Below are 20,512 nucleotides of genomic sequence, written 5' to 3'. Positions count from 1 at the left end.
ACTCCTTCCTTTAAGATGCTGAGAAAACTATTCCAGGTGACTCTCCCTCATGAAGATACTGAAATTAAAATGAATGTGCAGATCTGTCCTCAAAGATAAATTTGCTACTTAGAAGAATCTACAGTTTACTACGGTTGCTATGGTTACCAGGTGTCATGAGGCAGGTTGAGCGTGATGCTTCCTTTAATGTCGTCTCCGAAGCGGATGTATCCGAGTGTCGCCAGGGAAACGTAGAGGACGATGACGACGCCCATGCCGATGTCCAGAGCCTGTGGGAAGCGCTTCGGCTCCCTCATCTGGTTCTCCAGAGGAAGCACCTGCAGAACCAAACAGAACAGTCAAAGGATGAACCACATCCGATTTGGAACCACATCTTCTGGAAAGGATTTACACTAGAAGTTGGAACATTACTGTGAGAAGGATTTGATTGTACAAAGCCCCCCCCCCCATCTGTGTCAGCCAAAGGTGTGAAAAGTATTCACATTCATTACTCTGTAGGTAGAAGTAAAGATACTAGGATTTAAAATACTTCTGTAGAAGTTGAAGTATCAACTCAAGCTTTTTACTCTTTAAATAAAAGTGTAAAAGTACTTAATTTAAAACTACTTAAAGTACAAAAGTAAACATAATGTAAAGGGAAAAATTAAAGCCATAAGAACAAAAGCTTAGACGGCACCAAAGAGTCCTATAGTGCACTACCCCCCCTCCTCAAAACACATTTTTCTAAAAGCCATAATTTTGGGATGCACTAGGCTGTTCCCTAGTGTTTCAGCTGCATATATGCCCACTGAAAGGTATTTTAGTAGAATGTAAATGTATAAAAGAAGATTGACTGGAGTTTGTCTGGAGTTCTCTTGAGTCTCTGCACGGATCATCTTCATACTAGACTACATAAGTCTGCTATGTTCTTGCTGGAGTGTGGGGCGGGGTGTGACGTGTGCAGGTGTGATGGATCACAGTGTAAACCAATAGGGAGTTATATATCAATAGGGAATGGTGTATGTTTATACTTCTCTACATCCAATCACAATCAGATTCACTCTATCTGGATGGAGAGCTTTTTCTGGATAGAGGTTTTATTGAACGATGAGGCTATTTTTAAAATGTTTATATGTAAAATGTATATATGCCTGTATGTATATGTAGAGAGAAAGAGGGGAACACTCACCACCCCAATTCCTTCAAAGGCAAAGATTGCTGTCCCAAAAAAGAAGGGAAATTTACTCCATGTGGACACAAATGGGAGTCTTCTGGGATCACCTACATCCTACACACACACACACACACACACACACACAAAGAATATACTTACAGAACAGCCAGAAAACCCCTGTGAACAATATTTCATCTCACACATGCTCTATTATTACTAATATTATCATCATAATCATTATATCATTGATAGTACAGTACCATTCGAAAGGTTTAGACACATCCCCTCTCATGTAATGTTTTATTTCTTTATTTTGTATTCTTTTCTACATTTGTAGATTAATATTACGTTTATTTACTAAAAACAGTCAATTTAGACAGTCAACCTGTCTAACAAAAATCTGTTTCTGTGTTAAAGTGTGTTACTGTGTCCACAAAGGAAACATTTGTGTTTCAACTTTGCAAGTTCACTAGTAACACTAAAAATTTTAAATAGTTGGTAATCTGTATCTTTCTGAGGAGTGTGAAGAGTGGTTGCTATGCTGTTGCTATGTATTTGCTTAGGTGTAGGTAGGCAGTTGCTATGAAATCCTAGGTAGTTGCTAAGTGGGTGTTATTCTGTTAAGTTGTTGCTATGGTATCCCAGGTGCTTGCTGGGCGTTTTTTAAACCCCAATACTCTGCCTATTCATTTCTATAGGGAAATAATGAACGTTAATTTTACAGAAAAAGTAAATTAGGTCTGTTCAAGAAGCATGTTGTAAGAAAATATAATTACCCTTAAATACTTAAAAAGGTACTACCATCATTGTTGTATTTAATCGTCATATTTGTTGTTTTTATTTGTAGTAGTAATCATATTACAATTAGTACTGCTATAATTGATTATTATTAGTAGTAGTATTATTATTACTACAAGACTGAGACACTCACATGTAGGATGTAGGTGAAGATGAGCACCAGGCTGATGGCCATGCAGACGTTGGCGGCGGCGGAGAGGGCGGCCATGCTCCTGAGGTCGGTGATGAAGGACAGGAGGATGAGGAGGGGCAGCAGGAGGAGCATATACACCCTCTGATCCAGCTCCAGCCCCGCCCCCAAATCATCAGCTCCGCCCCCTTCTGTACTGTTAGAGTACAGCATCATCACCGACACTGAGCCCGAAGAGTTACCACGATGACCCTCCACCACCTACACACACACAGACACACACAGACACACACAGACAGACACAGACAGACACAGACAGACACACCTTTATTTAATTTATTTTCTACATTAACAATTAATATGAAAGACATGAAAACAAACTGTAAAAAAAGATTAGCTGTGTTTATGGTGTGTTTATCAGGACTCTGATTGGTTCTGTGTGGTAATGTATTCAGTTAAGCAGAAGGCTGGACTCTGATTGGGCGTCAGTGTTTACCTGTTTGATATTTTCTGCCAGGAAGACGAAGTAAACACTACAGAAGCCCAGCTGGGTCAAAACCAGGAAGAAGTTTACCAGGTGCCTGAAAGACAAAAAAATATATATAAACTATGAAAAAATAAAATAAAAGGGAACAATACATGCACTTTTAAAATACTATAAGCACTGTTAGATATATATTGTGTATTTTTTTTCTACATGCTAAGAACAAGTAACAATAAAGACCTCTCCAGGACTTTTATTGTGTAAATGTACTAAAGAAACCAATAATGATAATTTGAAACATATTGTTAAAAACCTTACTGAGGAAAAGAACCAAAAAACAAGTTATGTAAAAGGCAGTTAACGGACTTTTATTGTGTAAATGTACTTTTAATGCCAAAAACAAATAATAACAAAGACACTGACATTGGATTAAATTCTCTTTTCATGCAAAGAAAAAGAACAAATGTACTGCTAGGACTTTAAGTGGTTAAATCTTCTTTAGAAGTTATGAACATATAATTTACATATAAAAATATTAGTTTTTTTATATACAGGTTATTTTAGGTTTATGTTCTATATAAAACATGTTCCTGAAGTTCTTTTTACAGAATCACTCTTATATAAAGAAAAAAAAATCTCACCAGCACAAAATTTGCCTTTTAAGGGCTCTGTCACTTTTATGCAAATAAGCTGTTAATGGCCACACAATGTGTGATTTTCCTTTGCCTATAGCTGTAGCGCTCGCCGTCTTATGCACAGTGCTCATAAAACTAGCAGACAGAAATGCATTTTCTTTAACTGATGTAGTGGGCGGAGCTCTAGTGGGGGTTGACGGGTGAGGGGTGGAGTCAGGGTGGTTCTATGCAGATTTTCTTATCTGACTGTGATGTCACAATAAGGAAGCATCTAAACAGCTCATAGAAGCAAATGATTCCTGACACTAAACTCTTTCAGCTGATTCACAGAAAACAGAAGGATGGATTTTTTTGGTGTTTGGAGTGTTTATTATAGGGGTAGTCGAGACCCAAGTGGAAATATATATTTTATTGTAAATGAGCCACAAAAAAACTTTAAAAATGTTTAAAAGCAGGGCTAGATCTTTTACTGTGGCATTTAGTATTGAAGCAATAATAAAAGCATTGTTTTAAATTTAACTGTCAGTGTTTTATACACACAAATAAAGAAGTCCCCCAGGTCAAATAAAACTGATTAATTATGAGAAAAATAATGTCAAAACTAGATTTATTCAGCCTGAAGCTAAAAAGAAGTTTCAGACACAAACATGCCTGAGTCATTCAGACAGACATCTACATCTCTCACACACACACAGACACACACCTACAGGGTTCATTTATCTCTCTCTAATTAATAAATGTATAAATTAATAAAAAACTACATCTGCCCACACAAACACACACACACAGACACATAGAGACACACAGACACAGGTGCTGTAGTGCATGATGGGATGTAGCTCACCTCCCAAAAGGAGCGCCTCTCCTCAGGCAGTGGGAGGAGCTTGTCTCCATGGCAACAGCCACCGTGTCGCTGTAGCCGAGGGGAGACTTCTTAAACCTGGGAGAGAGAGAGAGGAATAGTTATGCTGCAGGTTCAGTAATAGTGTGCGGGTGTGTGTGTGTGTGTGTGTGTGTAAAAGCAGTCAGTGCATATACAAAATACACAGAGTTAAAATGAGCAGTCATATGTGAATAGTGGGGCGGTGAAGGGGCGAAGCCTCACCTTTCACTCAGCTGGTGGCTGCAGGTCACCAAAACATGCATGCAGTGAACACACACCACACCCATCAGCACCAAACACACCGGCCCCAACTACACAGAGAGAGAGACAGAGACAGAGACAGAGAGAGAGAGAGAGAGAGAGAGAGAGAGAGAGTCAAAGAGAGAGAAAGAAAGAGACAGAGAAAGAGACAGAGGGGAGAAAATTAACAAAATGAATTGATTGGGCCAATATAAGGGCTGCACGATATTGGGGACAATTCAATTTACATTGTGATATTTTATTATTCTGTATTTTGTGCCCGAAATGTTATTATTTGGTGTGGCTATCAGTATTGTCCAGCACTGCCTCAACTCTCTTGGGCATGGAGTTCACTAGAGATTTACAGGTTGACATTGGAATCCTCTTACACTCCTCCATGCGGCATCACAAATGTGTTGCCTATAGTAGAGCTTAGATCTGGCCCAAAAAAATCCATGCAGACTCGGCTCAAGCCCATGCACGTTCGGCCTGAGCCCAATTTATACTTCTGCATCGAACCTACGCTGTAGAGTGCGCTATGATGTGGAGCATGTTTATACTTGTGAGTGCGCATATCAGCTTCTCTGCATTGCTCTGCAGTTTAAACCACACAGGTGGGAACGTGTGGACCAATCACAGCTGCAGGTGTGGCGTAGTACATTTGCAGGGAGGAGCACGTCAAGCTGGTGGTTTACACATTAATGGTTGTTTGGTTATTTTAAGGGTACAGTAAATTTACAGTGATACAAGCTGTAAACTGACTATGTTGTATCAGTCAGTGTATTGCATGAAAAGATATAATAAAAAATGTAAAAACATGTGAGGGTACTGTATACACTGATCACATTTTTAAGGGAAAAACAGAAGCTGGTAAGTAGTAATATAAACATGAATGACAAACATGTTTTTGGTTTATAAACTGACGTGTTTCACATGTAAACACAGGATAGGGGCCCATTATCTTCTAATTGTACATGTGGCACAAGAGATACCTCATTAGGGTCAGTTTACTTCATTTATCTCAGACTCTATAATACAGATACTGTATCAGCACTGATTCAGATTAATCATTAGTACACTAGTACACAGTTTACTCACCACTATCCCAGCATTCCTCACTGCCAGCGGCAATCCCAGCAGCCCTGTACCGATATTTCCCTTTAACAGATGCAGCAGAGTCTGAGTGAACCTGAGAGAGAGAGGGAGATAGATTTTGGATGTGGTGTGTGTAGTTATCATGTTCCCCTGGTTTCTTAAAAGAAAACAATCTAAAATTCACTTTGTATGAATATGTATGTTTAAATGGGTTATTGAAGTCTATTTTTTTTTTAATACATTTGTTTGGTTTGTATTTTATGAAAGTGGGTCGCAGGCTAAAAAAATGTGGGTCCTGGGCTGAGACCAGTTGAGAAGCCCTGATCTAGAGCATAAAATGACATTTTGAATAGTCAAAATAAGAAAAAAGATGCTGTGCTTTCATGCCACAAATAATGAAAGGTAAACAAGTTTACATTCATTAAGAAACAATATTAAACTTAAAAGTTCAGAAATCAATATTTAGTGGAATAACCCTAATTTTTAAATCACACCTTTCATGCATCTTGGCATGCTCCTCACCTGTCTTACACACTGATTTTGGGTGACCTTCTACTGGGACAATATATAGTTATCAAGACAGGCCTTAGCCTCCCTAAGTTTTATAGTTACCACTTAGAGATGTTTCAGTAGCTATAGGTATTAAACTGAGCAGATCGCTAAATACTACAGTGTGTTTAAGTCCAGCACCACAGTACCAAAGCCCTGTGCACCGACTCTGTGCTGCTCTCTACAGGAGGAGATGTGATAGTGTGCACACAGCTCTCTCTGAGATTAGGTACTTTTTCATTCAGTAAAACAGACACACACACACACACACACACACACACTGTCACTCAGCAATACAACTCCTTCACCAACCAGACACTCCATTTACTCCCTTTACTGTAATACATAGTTTGGATGACTTTAGTATTAATCTACAATTTAAATCTACATTTATTGTGTTTTTTTTGGGTAATATGTCTCCTTTAAAAGCTTTATAACTGGAGTTTAAAAATGTATCATTTAAAAATTTAAATGTTCAATTGCTCACTAGAGTGAAAAACAGAAAAACTCGAAACAGATATTGAGGTGGCTATTCTCTCCTCTCTTGAGATTCTATGATTTGTTCTCCTGAACAAATATTTTGGGTTGCAGAACTGATTTTTTTTATTGGTGGAAAGTTTGGTGTGATGGAACTGTTAGTGAAAACAGGGTAGGGTAGGTCTGGGAACAAAACTTGACAGCAAATAGGTACAGATCGAAATGTCTGGGTACTACAGAGTACCAAAACATCAATAAAAAAAATGTACGCAAGAAATGCACACAAAAGTGCCAAATAGAGAGAGCACACACAGAAATGCAGACAGCGACAACAATGAAGTAAACATATCAAAAGTGCTCTAAAAAATACTGAAAAATACCAGCATTTAAAAATATATTAAGCATGAATTGAATTAATTTTTAAGTGATTCATGACACCACTCATTTAAAATTAACAGAGCAAGCAATTTATGCTCATAATTCTTAAAAATAACACTTAAAACTGCAATGAATCAAGCAATATGCTAAGGGAAAAAGATTGATAGTTTAAGCACAAGTATTGCTGCTGTTTGTGTTCTTTATAAAGCACTATAAACAAGCTCTATGTTTTCGTTCCAACAAGATCCAAAAAGATGTATCATCTCATGGTGACGGTATGAGAATGAGATTATTCATGTCGACTGTTAAATAAATATATTAAAACAATACCCAGCCCTAGCTATAAAAGTCTGGAGATCAGAGGTGAAAGGGTAAAATTACGTGATGCCGCGTGGCTGCTGCTGAAGTTCGCTGCTCTCCTCGTCCGAATTCTCCTCCTCGCCCCCTTCCTCCATCAGCGGCATCATTACCTCCATATCTGCTCCAGAACACATTTCACAATCACCATCATAAGTGGATGAGAGCAAGAACAGAGCTCAAGCTTCAGAACGGCTGTGTGGGTTGAAAACCTTGCTGAACTTGGTCAAGAACTACAGGAAACGTCTGACTTCTGTAACTGCGAACAAAGACTTCTGCACCAAATATTAAGTTCTGTTTTTCTATTGTATCAAATACTTATTTCACGCAATAAAATGCAATTATATTATTTTAAAATAATCATACAATGTGATTTTCTGAAAATTTCTTACATTTTCTTACATTGTGTCTCTTACAATTACTCTTACAATAAAACAAATATAGACGTTACACACAAAAACAGGTAGGGATACAAAAAATAAAATGGTACTGAGACTATGCCTAAATATTGGATTATTATTGTGCATTCTGGAACATCATCTTTTATTATCAACCTAAAATCAGGGGACTTTTGTGATTGTCGGGAAAACAAATCCTGTATTTGGGAAGAGTGATTATCCTGTAGTATGAGCCAGGCTTTAAACAAGGCTCAGAGAGATCTTTATCAGACTGTTCATCTCAAATTTGCAGAAAACCAGCTGAACCTGTATGAATCTGTATCTGCTACTTCAGAGCTGCAACAGTCCATTAGAAACAACAGAGCCTGAGGGTCACAGCAATGACCTGAGACACAGTCAAATATTAACTACAAACACTGAGCTCACATCTAATTATTTTAATGATTTCCTCCAGTTTCTCTCCTCTCTTACTGCTCCATCTGCTCTCCTTAACTATGTGTTTAGCCACTTCTCTCAAGATTCACAGAGAGACTGAATAAGAAGCTAAAAGAAAGAGAGACTCAAAGAGAGACAGAGAGAGAGATAGAGAATGAAAGACTGAATGAGAGAAGCTAAAAAAGAGAAAGACTGAAAAAGTGAAAGGTAGAGAGAGAAGTACAGAAGCAAAAAGAGACTGAAAGAGACTAAAAAAGAGAAAAACTGAAAAAGCTGCAGACTGAAAAAGAGAGGCTGAAAGAAAGAGTGGTAGAGAGACAGAAGTAGAGAAAGTCTGAAAGAGGGACACTGGAAGAAAGATTGAGAGGCTGTAAGAGAAAGAGACTAAAAAAAAGTTAGAGGTAGAGAGAAGTAGTGAGGTGACAAAAGAGAAAGATCTAAAAAGAGAGACTGAAAAAGAGAGGCTGAACTACAGACTAAAAGGAAGAGAGGTAGAGAGAAAGAAGGAGAGAAAGATTTAAAGTAAGACTGAGAGTCTGAAAGAGAGAGAGAGAGAAATGTGTGTGCTTTGGCAACATTTTTTTTTTAAACAGTCATGCTAATAAAGCCAATTTGAATTGAATTGAGAGAGACTGAAAAAGAAATAAGAAAGGTATAGAGAGAAGTAGTGAGGTGAAAAACTGAAAGAGAGAGACTGAAAAAGAGAAAGACTGAAAAAGAGAGGCTGAAAGGAAGAGTGGTAGAGAGAGACAGAAGTAGAGAAAGACTGAAAGAAAGAGGCTAAAAAAAAGAGAGGTAGAGAGTGAAAGAGAAGTAGAGAGGGACTGAAAGAAAGATTGAGAGGCTGAAAGAGAAAGAGTGAAAAAAGTTAGGGAGGTAGAGAGAGAAGTAGTGCGGTGAAAAAAGACTGAAAGAGAGACAAAAAAGAGAAAGACCTAAAAAAAGACTGAAAAAGAGAGGCTGAAAGACAGAGACTAAAAGGAAGAGAGGTAGAGAGAGAAGGAGAGAGAATAATAGTAAGACTGAGAGGCTGAAAGAGACACTGAAAAGAAATGAGAAAGGTAGAGAGAGACGTAGTGAGGTGAAAAGAGACTGAAAGAGAGACTTAAAAAGACAGAGACTGAAAAAAAAGGCTGCAAGGAAGAGTGGTAGAAAGAGACAGAAGTAGAGAAAGTCTGAACGAGAGAGGCTAAAAAAAGAGTAGAGAGTGAGAGAGAAGTAGAGAGGGACTGAAAGAAAGATTGAGATGCTGAAAGAGAAAGAGTGAAAAAAGTTAGAGGTAGAGAGAGAAGTAGTGCGGTGAAAAAAGACTGAAAGAGAGACAAAAAAAAGAGAAAGACCTAAAAAAAAGACTGAAAAAGAGAGGGTGAAAGACGGAGACTAAAAGGAAGAGAGGTAGAGAGAGGAGAGAGAGAGACTGAAAGTAAGACTGAGAGGCTGAAAGAGACACTGAAAAGAAATGAGAAAGGTAGAGAGAGACGTAGTGAGGTGAAAAGAGACTGAAAGAGAGACTAAAAAAGAGAGAGACTGAAAGAAAGAGAAAGGCTGAAAGAAAGAGAGGCAGAGAGTGAGAGAGAGGTACTGGAAGAGAGAGAGAGGTAGAGAGCAAGAAAGAAGTAGAGAGGAACTGAATAGAGAGAGAGAGATTAAGATATGCTGAAAGAGAGAGGTAAGTAGACTGAAAAAAAAGAGACTGAGAGAGACTGAAAGATAGAAAGAGAAGTACTGAGAGGAGGAAGAGAGCGATTGATTGGTATACCGAGTTGTTCTGTTGATCCCATCTCCTTTCAGTCATTTGTGCGGAGTGACGTGTCGTGGTCGTGGGCATGCGCCTGAGCAACTCTGTCCAACAACAACACAAAACCAACACACACACACACACACACAGTGTTATCAGGGCAGTGATTGGAGCTGATTTGTATAAAGGTGTATGAGGGATAATAACTCTGCTGAACTGTAACTAAGCGGCAGCGTTACTTACCGGGAGCGCGCAGCACAACCCCGGACCCTCCGGTTCTCCGCCGGTTCCGGTTGGGTCCGGGCTGGACCTGAATCCTCCCCACGCGGGGCTCTCCGGACGCGGTGACGTGGCGGCAGGGACCCGGCGCGCGCTTTTTGCGGAAAGCAGCTCGTGCGTGGCTCGGTAATTTAACGGCGGCAGGAGCTCGCGCTGGACACGGATATTCGGATCCGGCAGCTCGCGACCTGCGCACAGCACCGACACACCGCGCGCAGAACGTCACCATCCCCCCGCCCCCATGTTTAAAGGGCCAGTCCGAACTAATATAATAATATGTATTTATTTTTATATAAATTAGGCATTTTTGTAAAACATAAGAAGATTGAATTCCTAATTCCGTAAATAATATTATAACCATAACAAAATAGTATATACATAAATACTAAATATAGGGCATTAAAAATAAAAAAATATCTTTATAAAGAAATAAATAAATAATGCCCAAGGTAAAAAAATATTAAATACGCTTGTAGCCCTTGTTTTTTATGTATTTATTTACTACTTATATATTATTCATTTGAATTTCATTTTTCATTTCGTTTAGTACGAAATGTTACGTTGAAATAACAGTCTTGTTTATAGTGTACATTAAGAATAGATATGTACTGTGTTGGTCTTACAGTACAGAAATGTATGTTTTTAGTAAATAATAATTGATATTATTAATGGAAAGTAGGTTCAGAGACCCAAACATTCAAAACTTTTTAGGGGACCTGTTACTGACTCCACCCTCACAGGAGGCGGAGAAAAGTCTTTTCTAAGGGTTCGTAAATGTTTATAAAATGTTTAAATTTTTTGTTTATAAAAAGCATATGTAATATGTTTCATTACTTCCAAAGAACACATTTTAGGTATTAATGGGGGGGGGGGGGGGGGGGGGGATCATGTTTAGTGGCTATTTAATACATAAATGTTGATTCAATGTCAGAATTTTCACTTACCAATGATGCATATTATAAAATGTTAAATTAAAGTTTGTGTTAGTTATTTTTTTTATTTACTTTTCCATCATTAACGTTATAATATGTAATACACCAGAATAACGTTTATTCAACGTTCTTTGCTATCAGAGTGTAATCCCGGTGCTGGCCGTTTGGGGTCGCTGATGTCGTAGTAAAAAACAACACAAGAAGCGAGTCTGAGAGAGAGCAGCACTTTCTCACTGTTTATTTAAGAAGATTTTAAAGATGTTTTTAAGGCACATTTAAGGCTGATCCTAGGCCAGCTGGGAAAGCTTGCAGGTGCAGAGTGTGTGTGTTATCCACTGTGATTGTCCATTTTATCTTACATTCAGTCAGAAACAAGGAATATGTTTAAGGCACTGGTTACAGAAATACACATTTTACCCAACAGCTTGAGCTACATATACATTCATATGCAAACGTTTTGGTGAAAAGCCAAGTTTATACTTAAATTTGTTAAAAATGGTAGATGTTAAAAGTTTTGCAGCAACAACAGGTGTCCCAAAACTATGGCACACAATTATACTGTATTTCTACACACACTGACCAGCCATAACATTAACACCACTGCCTGCAAAGTATAGTATAATGATCTGGCATCGGTCAAAGGGAGCATGATACTGTACATATTAGGCAGCAAGTGAAAATCAGTTCTAGGGCCACTTTGACAAAGCCTGAACTGGGTCAGAACATCTCCAGAACATCAGTCAGGTCTTGGCAAAGAGTTGGCAAACCAGCAACATGGGCACCTAAGGCTCACTGATACTCATGGGGATCCCACCTCAAAACTTAAAGGATCCCCTGATAACTTTACCAGACGCCTTTACAAAATTTCCCACTTCTGACACCAAGCTTTTCATGTAAACGATTAATTAAAAATCGATACAGTATTGCAAAACAAAATATCACAATACTTCAGTATATCGATATCCTCCTACACCCCTATATGGGCATGCAAGGGAGAGCTAAACAATATTAGTTATAAGGCAGGTGGTTTTATTGTTATGGCTGATTTGTATGTATGCTTATACACAGACAAACCTGACATTCTTTTGGTTTAAAGAAGCAGTGGAATGACATCATTGGCACATTTTCTAACACTTTGGGCTTGAGGTCTTTCTAATGCAACTCAAAACACATCATGACTACCATAAAAATGAAAACATTCTAGTCACATCATTTGACATATTACCATCATTCGAACTTGAGACACATGGTGGTGAAGAGTTAGTCGCATAGACAACGACACAAATAAAGTGTAGAATACACAAGTAAATATTTAAAATTTTGATCGAAAAAAAGAAGAAAAAAAAAGTGGTCAATTTGTACAACGTACACTTTCTTCAGGGACTAGCTTTTGTTTGTCTTACAATAGTTATTGAATGTCTCCCTCCATCATTTTTTACATGACATGTGATTATTGTTTCATTAAATAAAAAAATAAAAATAAAAAAACTAACCAACTTGCAATTCTCCCAGGAGAATTTAGTACACAGTTATACATGACTTGGTGTGTGTAACAACTTTCCACGTGGCAGTTTTTAAGAGATTTAGATGAGATTCTTGGTTCAATTCGCCACCATTGTGGATTATTCCAACACTGTGGGCTCTGTTTTAGCTATCTACAAGAGAGCAGTCAAGCATGCAACTTGATTTAGTGCGTGTGTGACTTTGCTATCGTAACAACGGGAAAAGTACACTGTGTGCAGCTCAAAACGTGCAAAAAGCATGCACTAATTTTCAATTAATCATAGGTGTGTTTTGGGGCGTATTGAGAAATAAACCAATCAAACTTTGGCGGATTGCTATTTTAACGTCGCAGCTACCTGGACCAATGTGTCCAACGCTACTTAGCAGAGGAAACTGAGCTGCTCGTTCTTGCTGTGAAGGTGCGCCAGCAGCTCAATTATGGAAACAGCAATGTTATTTTATTCTGTATTCTGTTTATTGTTGATGTAAAGTTGGGTTTGTGCACTACTGCATATGTGTGTGTGTGTGTGTGTGTGTGTGTGTAACAAGCGGGGGTGTCCATGCAGGGTGCCTGAGTTGTCAAGATGCCAATGAACGTCTGACTGCTGATGTATGTCTAGGTTGTATTCAGTCAATGGAGCACCTGTGTTTTTCATTGCCAAGGTTTCCATACATTTCCAGACCACCACACCCATCTGCGTAGATGTATTCACAAACACTGTTGCCATTCAAACGACGTAAGATAGCAATGAGCATTGGGACGCACCTTGCACAGGGTGTAAGATAAAGCCCTGTATGTTTCTTTAAAACAGAACATGAGGCATCAAAGGTACTACATTAAAAGTAAATATAGCTTTTCACAATGTGGTGATATGGAAAGACTGGAACAGAATTAGATTTTGTTCTATTAGTGACAATCAACAAAAGACCCACACCAACACAACCAATCGTGTGCGTGCGTTTGTGTGTGTGTGGCCTGACGTCCTGGATCACTGGAGCATTCATTGTGGTCTGGGTGAGCAAGTGCTGTTCCTGATGAGTATCTCAGGTGCTTTGGCATGGAAGTGGACACCCTGTAAACACACAGTCCGCCAGTCAGTCCGGTCCAGCAGAGGAGACGCCAGCTGGGGCCAAAAACAACAGCCCTAATCCTTCACTCGGTCACTCTCCACCTCAAAACAGTCTGTCCATCACAATGGAGGGCAAAGAATAGGGTGAGGGAGCAAGAGTTATAGGAAGTGAACGAGTGAGAGAGGGAGTATGAGAGAAAGAGAGAGAGAGAGAGAGGCTGTCTCTATTCTCTGTACAGTGTGCTGTCTAGGTCTAAGAACGATTGGCTTCTACAACCAAAACAAGTGCAATAGACTAGAAGTGCGCTAGGGGAAGTAAACCGGAACACAGCCAGAGAAAGATGAACATCATAGTGTTTTCTAATCATAGTATCGTAGTATTGTACACTGCAGGACTCCGCTCATTAAGTACAATATGTATACACTTCTAATACAGAGCCATTTGGGACACAACCACATTGGGCTGTACAATATACTGTATATCATTTCGTGCCATATGATATTGTATAATATTGCCATTAATGTTGATACAAAAAATTAAAAAAAAAAAAAAAAAATTCATATTGTGATAATGAAAACTAATTTTAAAAGAATGTACTCAAATTATTTATATGCTTTCACTAAAATGCTTTAGATTCATTACATTTTTCTTTTGTTACTCTAATTATTTAATACAAAATCAGGGTTTTAAGACATTAATTTTTTTTGTAATATATTTCTAATTATACTGCATATTGACATGTATAAAACTGTTATATTTATACTAAATAAATATTTATTATTTATTCTGTTGCTTTAATATATTCTTAAAATTATTTAATGTTTCGTCATCTCATTAAGAATATCGTTATCCCAAAACTACCCTGAAATATTGTGATATTATAATTTGAAGGCCATATCGCGCACCTCTAATTTGTGTATTATCGTGTCAGCAGCCAGTATAGATACTAAAATTATAGGTGGTTTGAATAAGCAAATAAATCAAATGAGCTCACTAACAAATCACATAGTAGTGTGCTAAATATCCAAAAGGGAACCATTTGGAACACAGCCACAAATGGCTGCACAGTATTTGTTTTCTTAAATATTGCAATATAGACCTAAGCAAATACTGATTTTACAGAATGATAAATCATGCAAAATAACTTAGACATGAAACGTCCAATAGGGAGGCATTTTGGAAACAGCTTGAAAGGATGAACACTAAATCTTTGGTTAATTGTTTCTGTGATGTTGGCTTTTGCTAACAAATAACACAGGAGCAAAATTTTAAGTGCACTACACATAAATGGGGCACTTAAAGGCAGCTGTTTGGGACACAGCCAACAGAGCTTTATACTATATCTTCGTTAATTATTGTGATATGAGCAAATATGCAAATACTAGTATGCATTATCCAAATTAGCCCCAACTCAATCTTTAAAACTAACTCTGATGGAGAGTAATTTGGGACACAGCCTGATAAGGCTTAACACTACATTGTTTGTTAAATGTAACAGTGATATTGGTCTCTGTGATAGTGGTATCAAAAAAAAAAAATAAAATATGCTTTTGAACACAAATCACAAAATATCACACTAAACGAGACATTTGAGACACAGCCGAAGAGGGCTGCGCAATGGATTGCTTGTTAATCGCTATTGCATTCGATTTTGCGATTTTAGAATGCTTGTGCAAGATGCAAATTCGTAGTCCACACAATCATAAAATAGTGCACTACACCCAAAAAATCTTTTTGGAACACAGCCAGAGAGGACTGCACAGCATCGACCTATTGATTTTACTGCAGAAGTCTGAATTAAGCTATTTTTTTTATATTTTGGACAAAATAATGTTATTATTAACTGTAAATATTATTAATCTTGATAATTAACGTTTTAATATCCTGCCAGTTGTTAAAATCATAATACAAGTATTATGTCCATATTCCACAGCCCTTTAGTGGTGTAGTGATATTATTGCAATGTAGCATTGAGAGAAAAAGAGAGAGAGAGAGAGAGAGAGAGAGAGAGAGAGAGAGATTAGAGGGTTCCTGAAGGGATGGACGGTTCTTCAGGTTTTACTCCACAGCTCCCGGACGGGTCGCCACATAAACGAAAAGGACGATGAGCAGGACGAGCACGGCCAGCGTGGGCAGGACCACAGTGGACACCTGCTCTCGCGCCTCCTGCATGGCCTGCTTTCTCTCCTTCTTATCCTTCCACGACTCCTTCTTCGGCTTTCCCTTCAGCTGCCGCATGGTGGCGCTACCTCATTCACACAGGAACGCCTGCCGACGCCGCTTCCTCACACAGGCCGGACTGGGGGGGCGGCGTCACATAGGCCGGGAGGGTCAGAGATGACCTTCTGCAGAAAGCATAGAGAAATAGCATAATCAAATATGGGATGACACCAAAGAAACAACCCTGAACACCACAGCAACACGAGTTACCAGAGAAACACAGCAACCAATACAGGACACCACAGCACCACAAAACCACAGAAGCTGTGATGGTGTGGTGGTGCTATATAGTGTGGAGGTACAGTGTGGCTGTGGGCTGTGCTAGTGTTATGTATGATGGTGTTAGTGTTGTGGTGAGCTAGTGGTACAGTGTGACACTGGTGGTTTTACAGGCAGTGTTAGTGTTACTATGTGACTATGATGGTGTTACTATGTGATGTTGTGAACTGGTGTTACAGTGTAAAGGTGACAGTGTAGCAGTGTTAGTGTGATGGTGTTGCTGCGTCATAGCGTGGTGGTTAGATGGTGTTATGGGGTTGCGCTGTTGCAGTGTGAGTGGAATCAGGGAAATTAGTAATCTTTCCACCAGAACCTGCAGAAACTTCACACCTGTAGTCATGGCAACTGTGCAAAGGCCAGCAATGAGAATACTCAGAGGGAGGTAAAGAAACACCAGTCAGGTACCCCTCTCTCTCTCTGTTTCTCTCACACACACACACACAACAGTGGTCTAGGCCCAAATTCCTACACTGACCCACCCAGGCAAACAGGAACTGGGTGTACACTAGAAACCAAAGGATATATGTGTGTGTGTGTGTGTGTGTGTGTGTATGTGTGTGTGTGTGTGTGTGTTTCGGCTTAAAGCCCACACCACAGTGAACAATGTAATGTGTATAAACATCCATATAATCTTGAATGACCACAATTCTCACAAACAGGCTAAGGGTCCTTTGACCTTTAGTAACCTCAGCCAGACATTGTGTTCACATGCTGACTAGGGCTATGTTCAGACAGCCAGCCCAAACCCGATTTGTTGTATATATAACTGTACCCAAACTGATGTTTGACACCACAGCAACCCACACAGATACCACACAGCAAACCCACACAGATAAGACAGAAACCCATGTAGATACCACAGCAAGCCACACAGATACCACACAGTAACCCACACAGATACCACACAGCAACCCACACAGATAACACAGCAACCCAGGGAGTTTATACTAGTAACAACTACATTACAGAGATCATAAATTTTATTTTATTTTATTTACAAATATTTTAGGAAAAAACGCTTTGCCACACACTTGGACACAAAGCAAAGCTGCAGCTTCCTTCAGTAGAAACAAACACTCCCTAAAACTGTTCTCTGGTCTAAAATTGCTGGTTCAGCTCAACATCATGACCACCACTGACTAACAATAGCCCAACAGGTGGGAGTGAGTGTGGGTTTAAACGTTTCCCTTCTTTCTCTTTCTCTTTCTTTCTTTCTTTCTTTCTCTTTTTGTATGTATAAAATTAGTTGAGAAAAACATGTAGAGGTTCATTTAGAATACATTATGGATGTTTATAACATTATTAGAGCTTTAAATGTCAGAAAAAAAAAATTAAATGAGGGATGCACAATGATATCGGACTTGTATCAGCATTAGTTGATAAAACAAAACAAACACAGAGAAGAATCATCAGAATCATCAGCCCAATGCCTAGATTTGACAGATATTTCAAACCGATATTTGTTGATTTATTTATTGTATACTGGAAAAGGACCAATCAACGCTGTCCCTACTAGAACAACAGGCAAACACAGAACATGGAATTTGTGAAAACTGATTTCTAAGGAGAAAACGTTAATTTTATTGTTCGTTTACAGCTGATTGGAAGCTAAAAGAAAAAGAATATAATGTTATATTTGTTTCTAAGTTTATATCGGGTTGTGTTGCTTCTCTGTAAGTATAAACGTGTATATCGGCACAGGTTTTAAATTTAAGTTTGCTTTTAGTTAGAACTCTCTGTTCCACCTTAAATGGTGCAGCAGTTACATTACTGTGCCTTTGATAGCTTTGTAATGTATGCAGCATGTGGTTTTGCAATGTGTTGTTTAAAATGCATGGGAGTGTAATTTAGATAGCTGCTGCACCATTTACACACACACACACACACACACAAATCATGAATTGTATGACTGGAAACACTGACATCATATTAGGCTAAAATGGCCACACGCTTGAGCACAAATCAAAGCTGCAGCTTCCTTAAATAGAAACTAAGACACTCCCTAAAACTGTTCTCTGGTCAAAAGTTGCTGGTTCAGCTTGACATCATGACCACCACTGACTAACAATAGCCCAACAGGTGGGAGTGAGTATGGGTTTAAAACTTTTTCTTCCTTCCTTCCATTATTTCTCTTTCTTTTTGTATGTATATATTTCATTGGTTTAGTAAAAAATAAATGTAGTATAAATTTAGGATACATTATATATGTTTACGGCCATAATAGAGGTTTAAATATCTGAAAACAAAGTTTTAAAGAAGTACTAAACCCTTAACCATATTTGTTTCCATTATTAGCTAAAATGTGTTACTTTGAAGAAATAAAACATACCAGACCTGCTTAAAACTTTTATAGTTAAAAAGTGCTTTTATTTTGGCCATTTTTGCCTCTCCAGGTAAGGATGATGTTTCCATGTACTTCCATAATATGTAGATCAGTCACTCAATAATACCGCCCCCCTGCTGATGTCCAACCATCTGCATTTCGCTGCTATCAGAGGCACACTGCTCAGCCCAATCAGCTCTCGCTCCTGCCCCACCCCTAAACCCATACAAAACTCAGTGCAATTCCTAAACTTCTCCGCACTATTGGTTTTTTTAAGCATTTTTCAAATTTGAACTGAGGGTGGAGTCAGCACAAATCAGGGTATTAATTTCCATTTAAATGTAAGTTTGCTTTTAGCTGGAGCTGGAACTCTCCATTCCACCTTAAGTACAGTAGTGCAGCAATTACATTATGTCACCTGAGGCACCTTTCTAATGAGGACAGCCTGTGGTTTTGCATTGTCTTGTTAAAAAACATAAGGACAGCTTATGTTGCTCTAAGATCTCAGTTTACTGCATTAATGCTGTATCACAAAAGTTACTGACACGCCCCCACACCACGATAGAGAGAGTTTTTGGAACTATCCGTTCCACCTTAAGGTAATGCTATCTGATGCATCTGCTGCACCATTTAAGGTGGAACGGAGAGTTCCATCTACAAGCCAGATTCAGCCTTATGTTATACGTGTTACTTACACTTACACACACACACACACACACACACACACACACACACACACACACACACACACACACACACACAAGGAGTGCCTTACCTTATCTTTCGCGTTCCCCCTAGTTTAATCCGACTTTAATCCGAGTTGCACTTAATCCGATTTAGCATTAGTTTGAATTAATCGCCGTTTCGCACAGTTTGGTAAGTTGTCGGAGAGGCGCGTGCTGTGCGCGGATCTGCAACCAGACGGGAAAAGTTGCTGCTCGCGCAGTACGGCAAGAGCGCGCGGACAAAAATAACAACCATGCCACGTGACCACGTGGTTGTAAATCCGAAACCTACACACATACACACACCTCCCGCCGGACCCACCGGGCGCTCTTTTCCCCGCAGGCCGGGTTAGGGCGCGAGTCTCCGGGCAGGTTTCGGGGCTTTAGCCCCTGCTTCTGTCTCGCCCTCTTGCTGCGCGGCACCGGGACCACGCGCCGCTCAAAAACCGGGATTATAACGGGATTACGTGGCAGCATTACATAGATGCGGCAGGGGGGAGCGGAGCAGCGCCCCCCACAGGCGGAGAAAGCAGGCTGCAGCAAAGAGACACGTCATCAAAATAATAAATAACCTCACTATAAATACAATATAATACCATACCATATAATACCATTGTATCTAAATTCTTATTTTATCTTATATAATATATCTTATATTAGACTTTTTTTTTTGCTAGACTATACCTAACTGTATATATTCATGTATGTTTTTGTTGTATTAACCTGAAACTTTAATGAATAAAAATAAATAAATAAATACAATACAATATAATAAATACAGTATCAGTGAAAAGTTTAAACACCTCTTCTCATTCAGTGTTTTTCTTTATTACATTTATTTCCTACATTGTAGATTAATATAAAAGACATGAAAACATATAAAATTACATAGTAAACAGTTAAAAGTGTTAGTCCTCCACAATCCCCTGACCTAAACCTGATTAACTGAAATGGTGATTTGGGACAAGCTTGAGCTTTATATTGTGAAAGAAAAGCAGCAAATAAATAACATATATATAAACATTATTTCATATATAAAGCTGAAACATTAAGTCATCATCAAATAAGTTTTGTATTAATTATAATAATAATACATTTTCATGATACCTTTTTATTGATTCTTTAACCCCCTATAAACACTACAACTCTCAAAACAGCACAACAATAAATAACAACACCTGACCAAAGCACTAAACATACACTGTACATCTGCTGAGGAGTGTTTATTTAAAGGCAACTAAAGACACGTGTACACAATCCTGCATTTATTAGCATATTATAGTACCACACCACAGCATGTCCTTGACGGTCTCACCGTGCTCAGTCATGTTTTCTTAAAGGTCCAACTTCTGAATGGTGCTTGTGTGGGTTTATAAACAAGAAATCAACCAACCTGGCCCTATGTAAATAGAAAAAAAATATTTGCCCCT

The 20,512-nt window shown here is 38.7% G+C and overlaps 2 protein-coding genes across 2 annotated transcripts in view; both read right to left on the bottom strand.

Moving 5' to 3' along the window:
- slc36a4 (solute carrier family 36 member 4) overlaps positions 1 to 10,235 on the bottom strand; it is a 34,947-nt gene extending 24,712 nt beyond the window's left edge. Inside the window, exons 1-10 of the mRNA XM_007231014.4 lie at positions 9,994 to 10,235; positions 9,772 to 9,854; positions 7,204 to 7,300; positions 5,422 to 5,512; positions 4,306 to 4,394; positions 4,045 to 4,140; positions 2,578 to 2,662; positions 2,085 to 2,342; positions 1,169 to 1,267; positions 148 to 317 (exon numbers count right to left, since the gene is read on the bottom strand). Coding sequence (XP_007231076.3) covers positions 148 to 317; positions 1,169 to 1,267; positions 2,085 to 2,342; positions 2,578 to 2,662; positions 4,045 to 4,140; positions 4,306 to 4,394; positions 5,422 to 5,512; positions 7,204 to 7,300; positions 9,772 to 9,793 — 1,007 coding nt within the window. The 5' untranslated portion in view covers positions 9,794 to 9,854; positions 9,994 to 10,235. The remainder of the gene's footprint in view (positions 1 to 147; positions 318 to 1,168; positions 1,268 to 2,084; positions 2,343 to 2,577; positions 2,663 to 4,044; positions 4,141 to 4,305; positions 4,395 to 5,421; positions 5,513 to 7,203; positions 7,301 to 9,771; positions 9,855 to 9,993) is intronic.
- Positions 10,236 to 11,169: 934 nt separating this feature from the next.
- On the bottom strand, positions 11,170 to 19,565 carry smco4 (single-pass membrane protein with coiled-coil domains 4). Its single transcript, XM_049466969.1, has 2 exons — positions 19,133 to 19,565; positions 11,170 to 15,880 (listed from the first exon to the last, which is right to left on the bottom strand). The coding sequence occupies exon 2, from the start codon at positions 15,771 to 15,773 to the stop codon at positions 15,594 to 15,596; it is 180 nt and encodes a 59-aa protein (XP_049322926.1). The 5' UTR covers positions 15,774 to 15,880; positions 19,133 to 19,565; the 3' UTR covers positions 11,170 to 15,593.
- Positions 19,566 to 20,512: the final 947 nt, after the last annotated feature.

This window comes from Astyanax mexicanus, chromosome 18 (genome assembly GCF_023375975.1).
Source record: "Astyanax mexicanus isolate ESR-SI-001 chromosome 18, AstMex3_surface, whole genome shotgun sequence".
NCBI lineage: Eukaryota > Metazoa > Chordata > Actinopteri > Characiformes > Acestrorhamphidae > Astyanax > Astyanax mexicanus.
The sequence above is the reverse complement of the archived record's forward strand: the minus strand, read 5'-3'. Positions and strand labels throughout refer to the sequence as shown.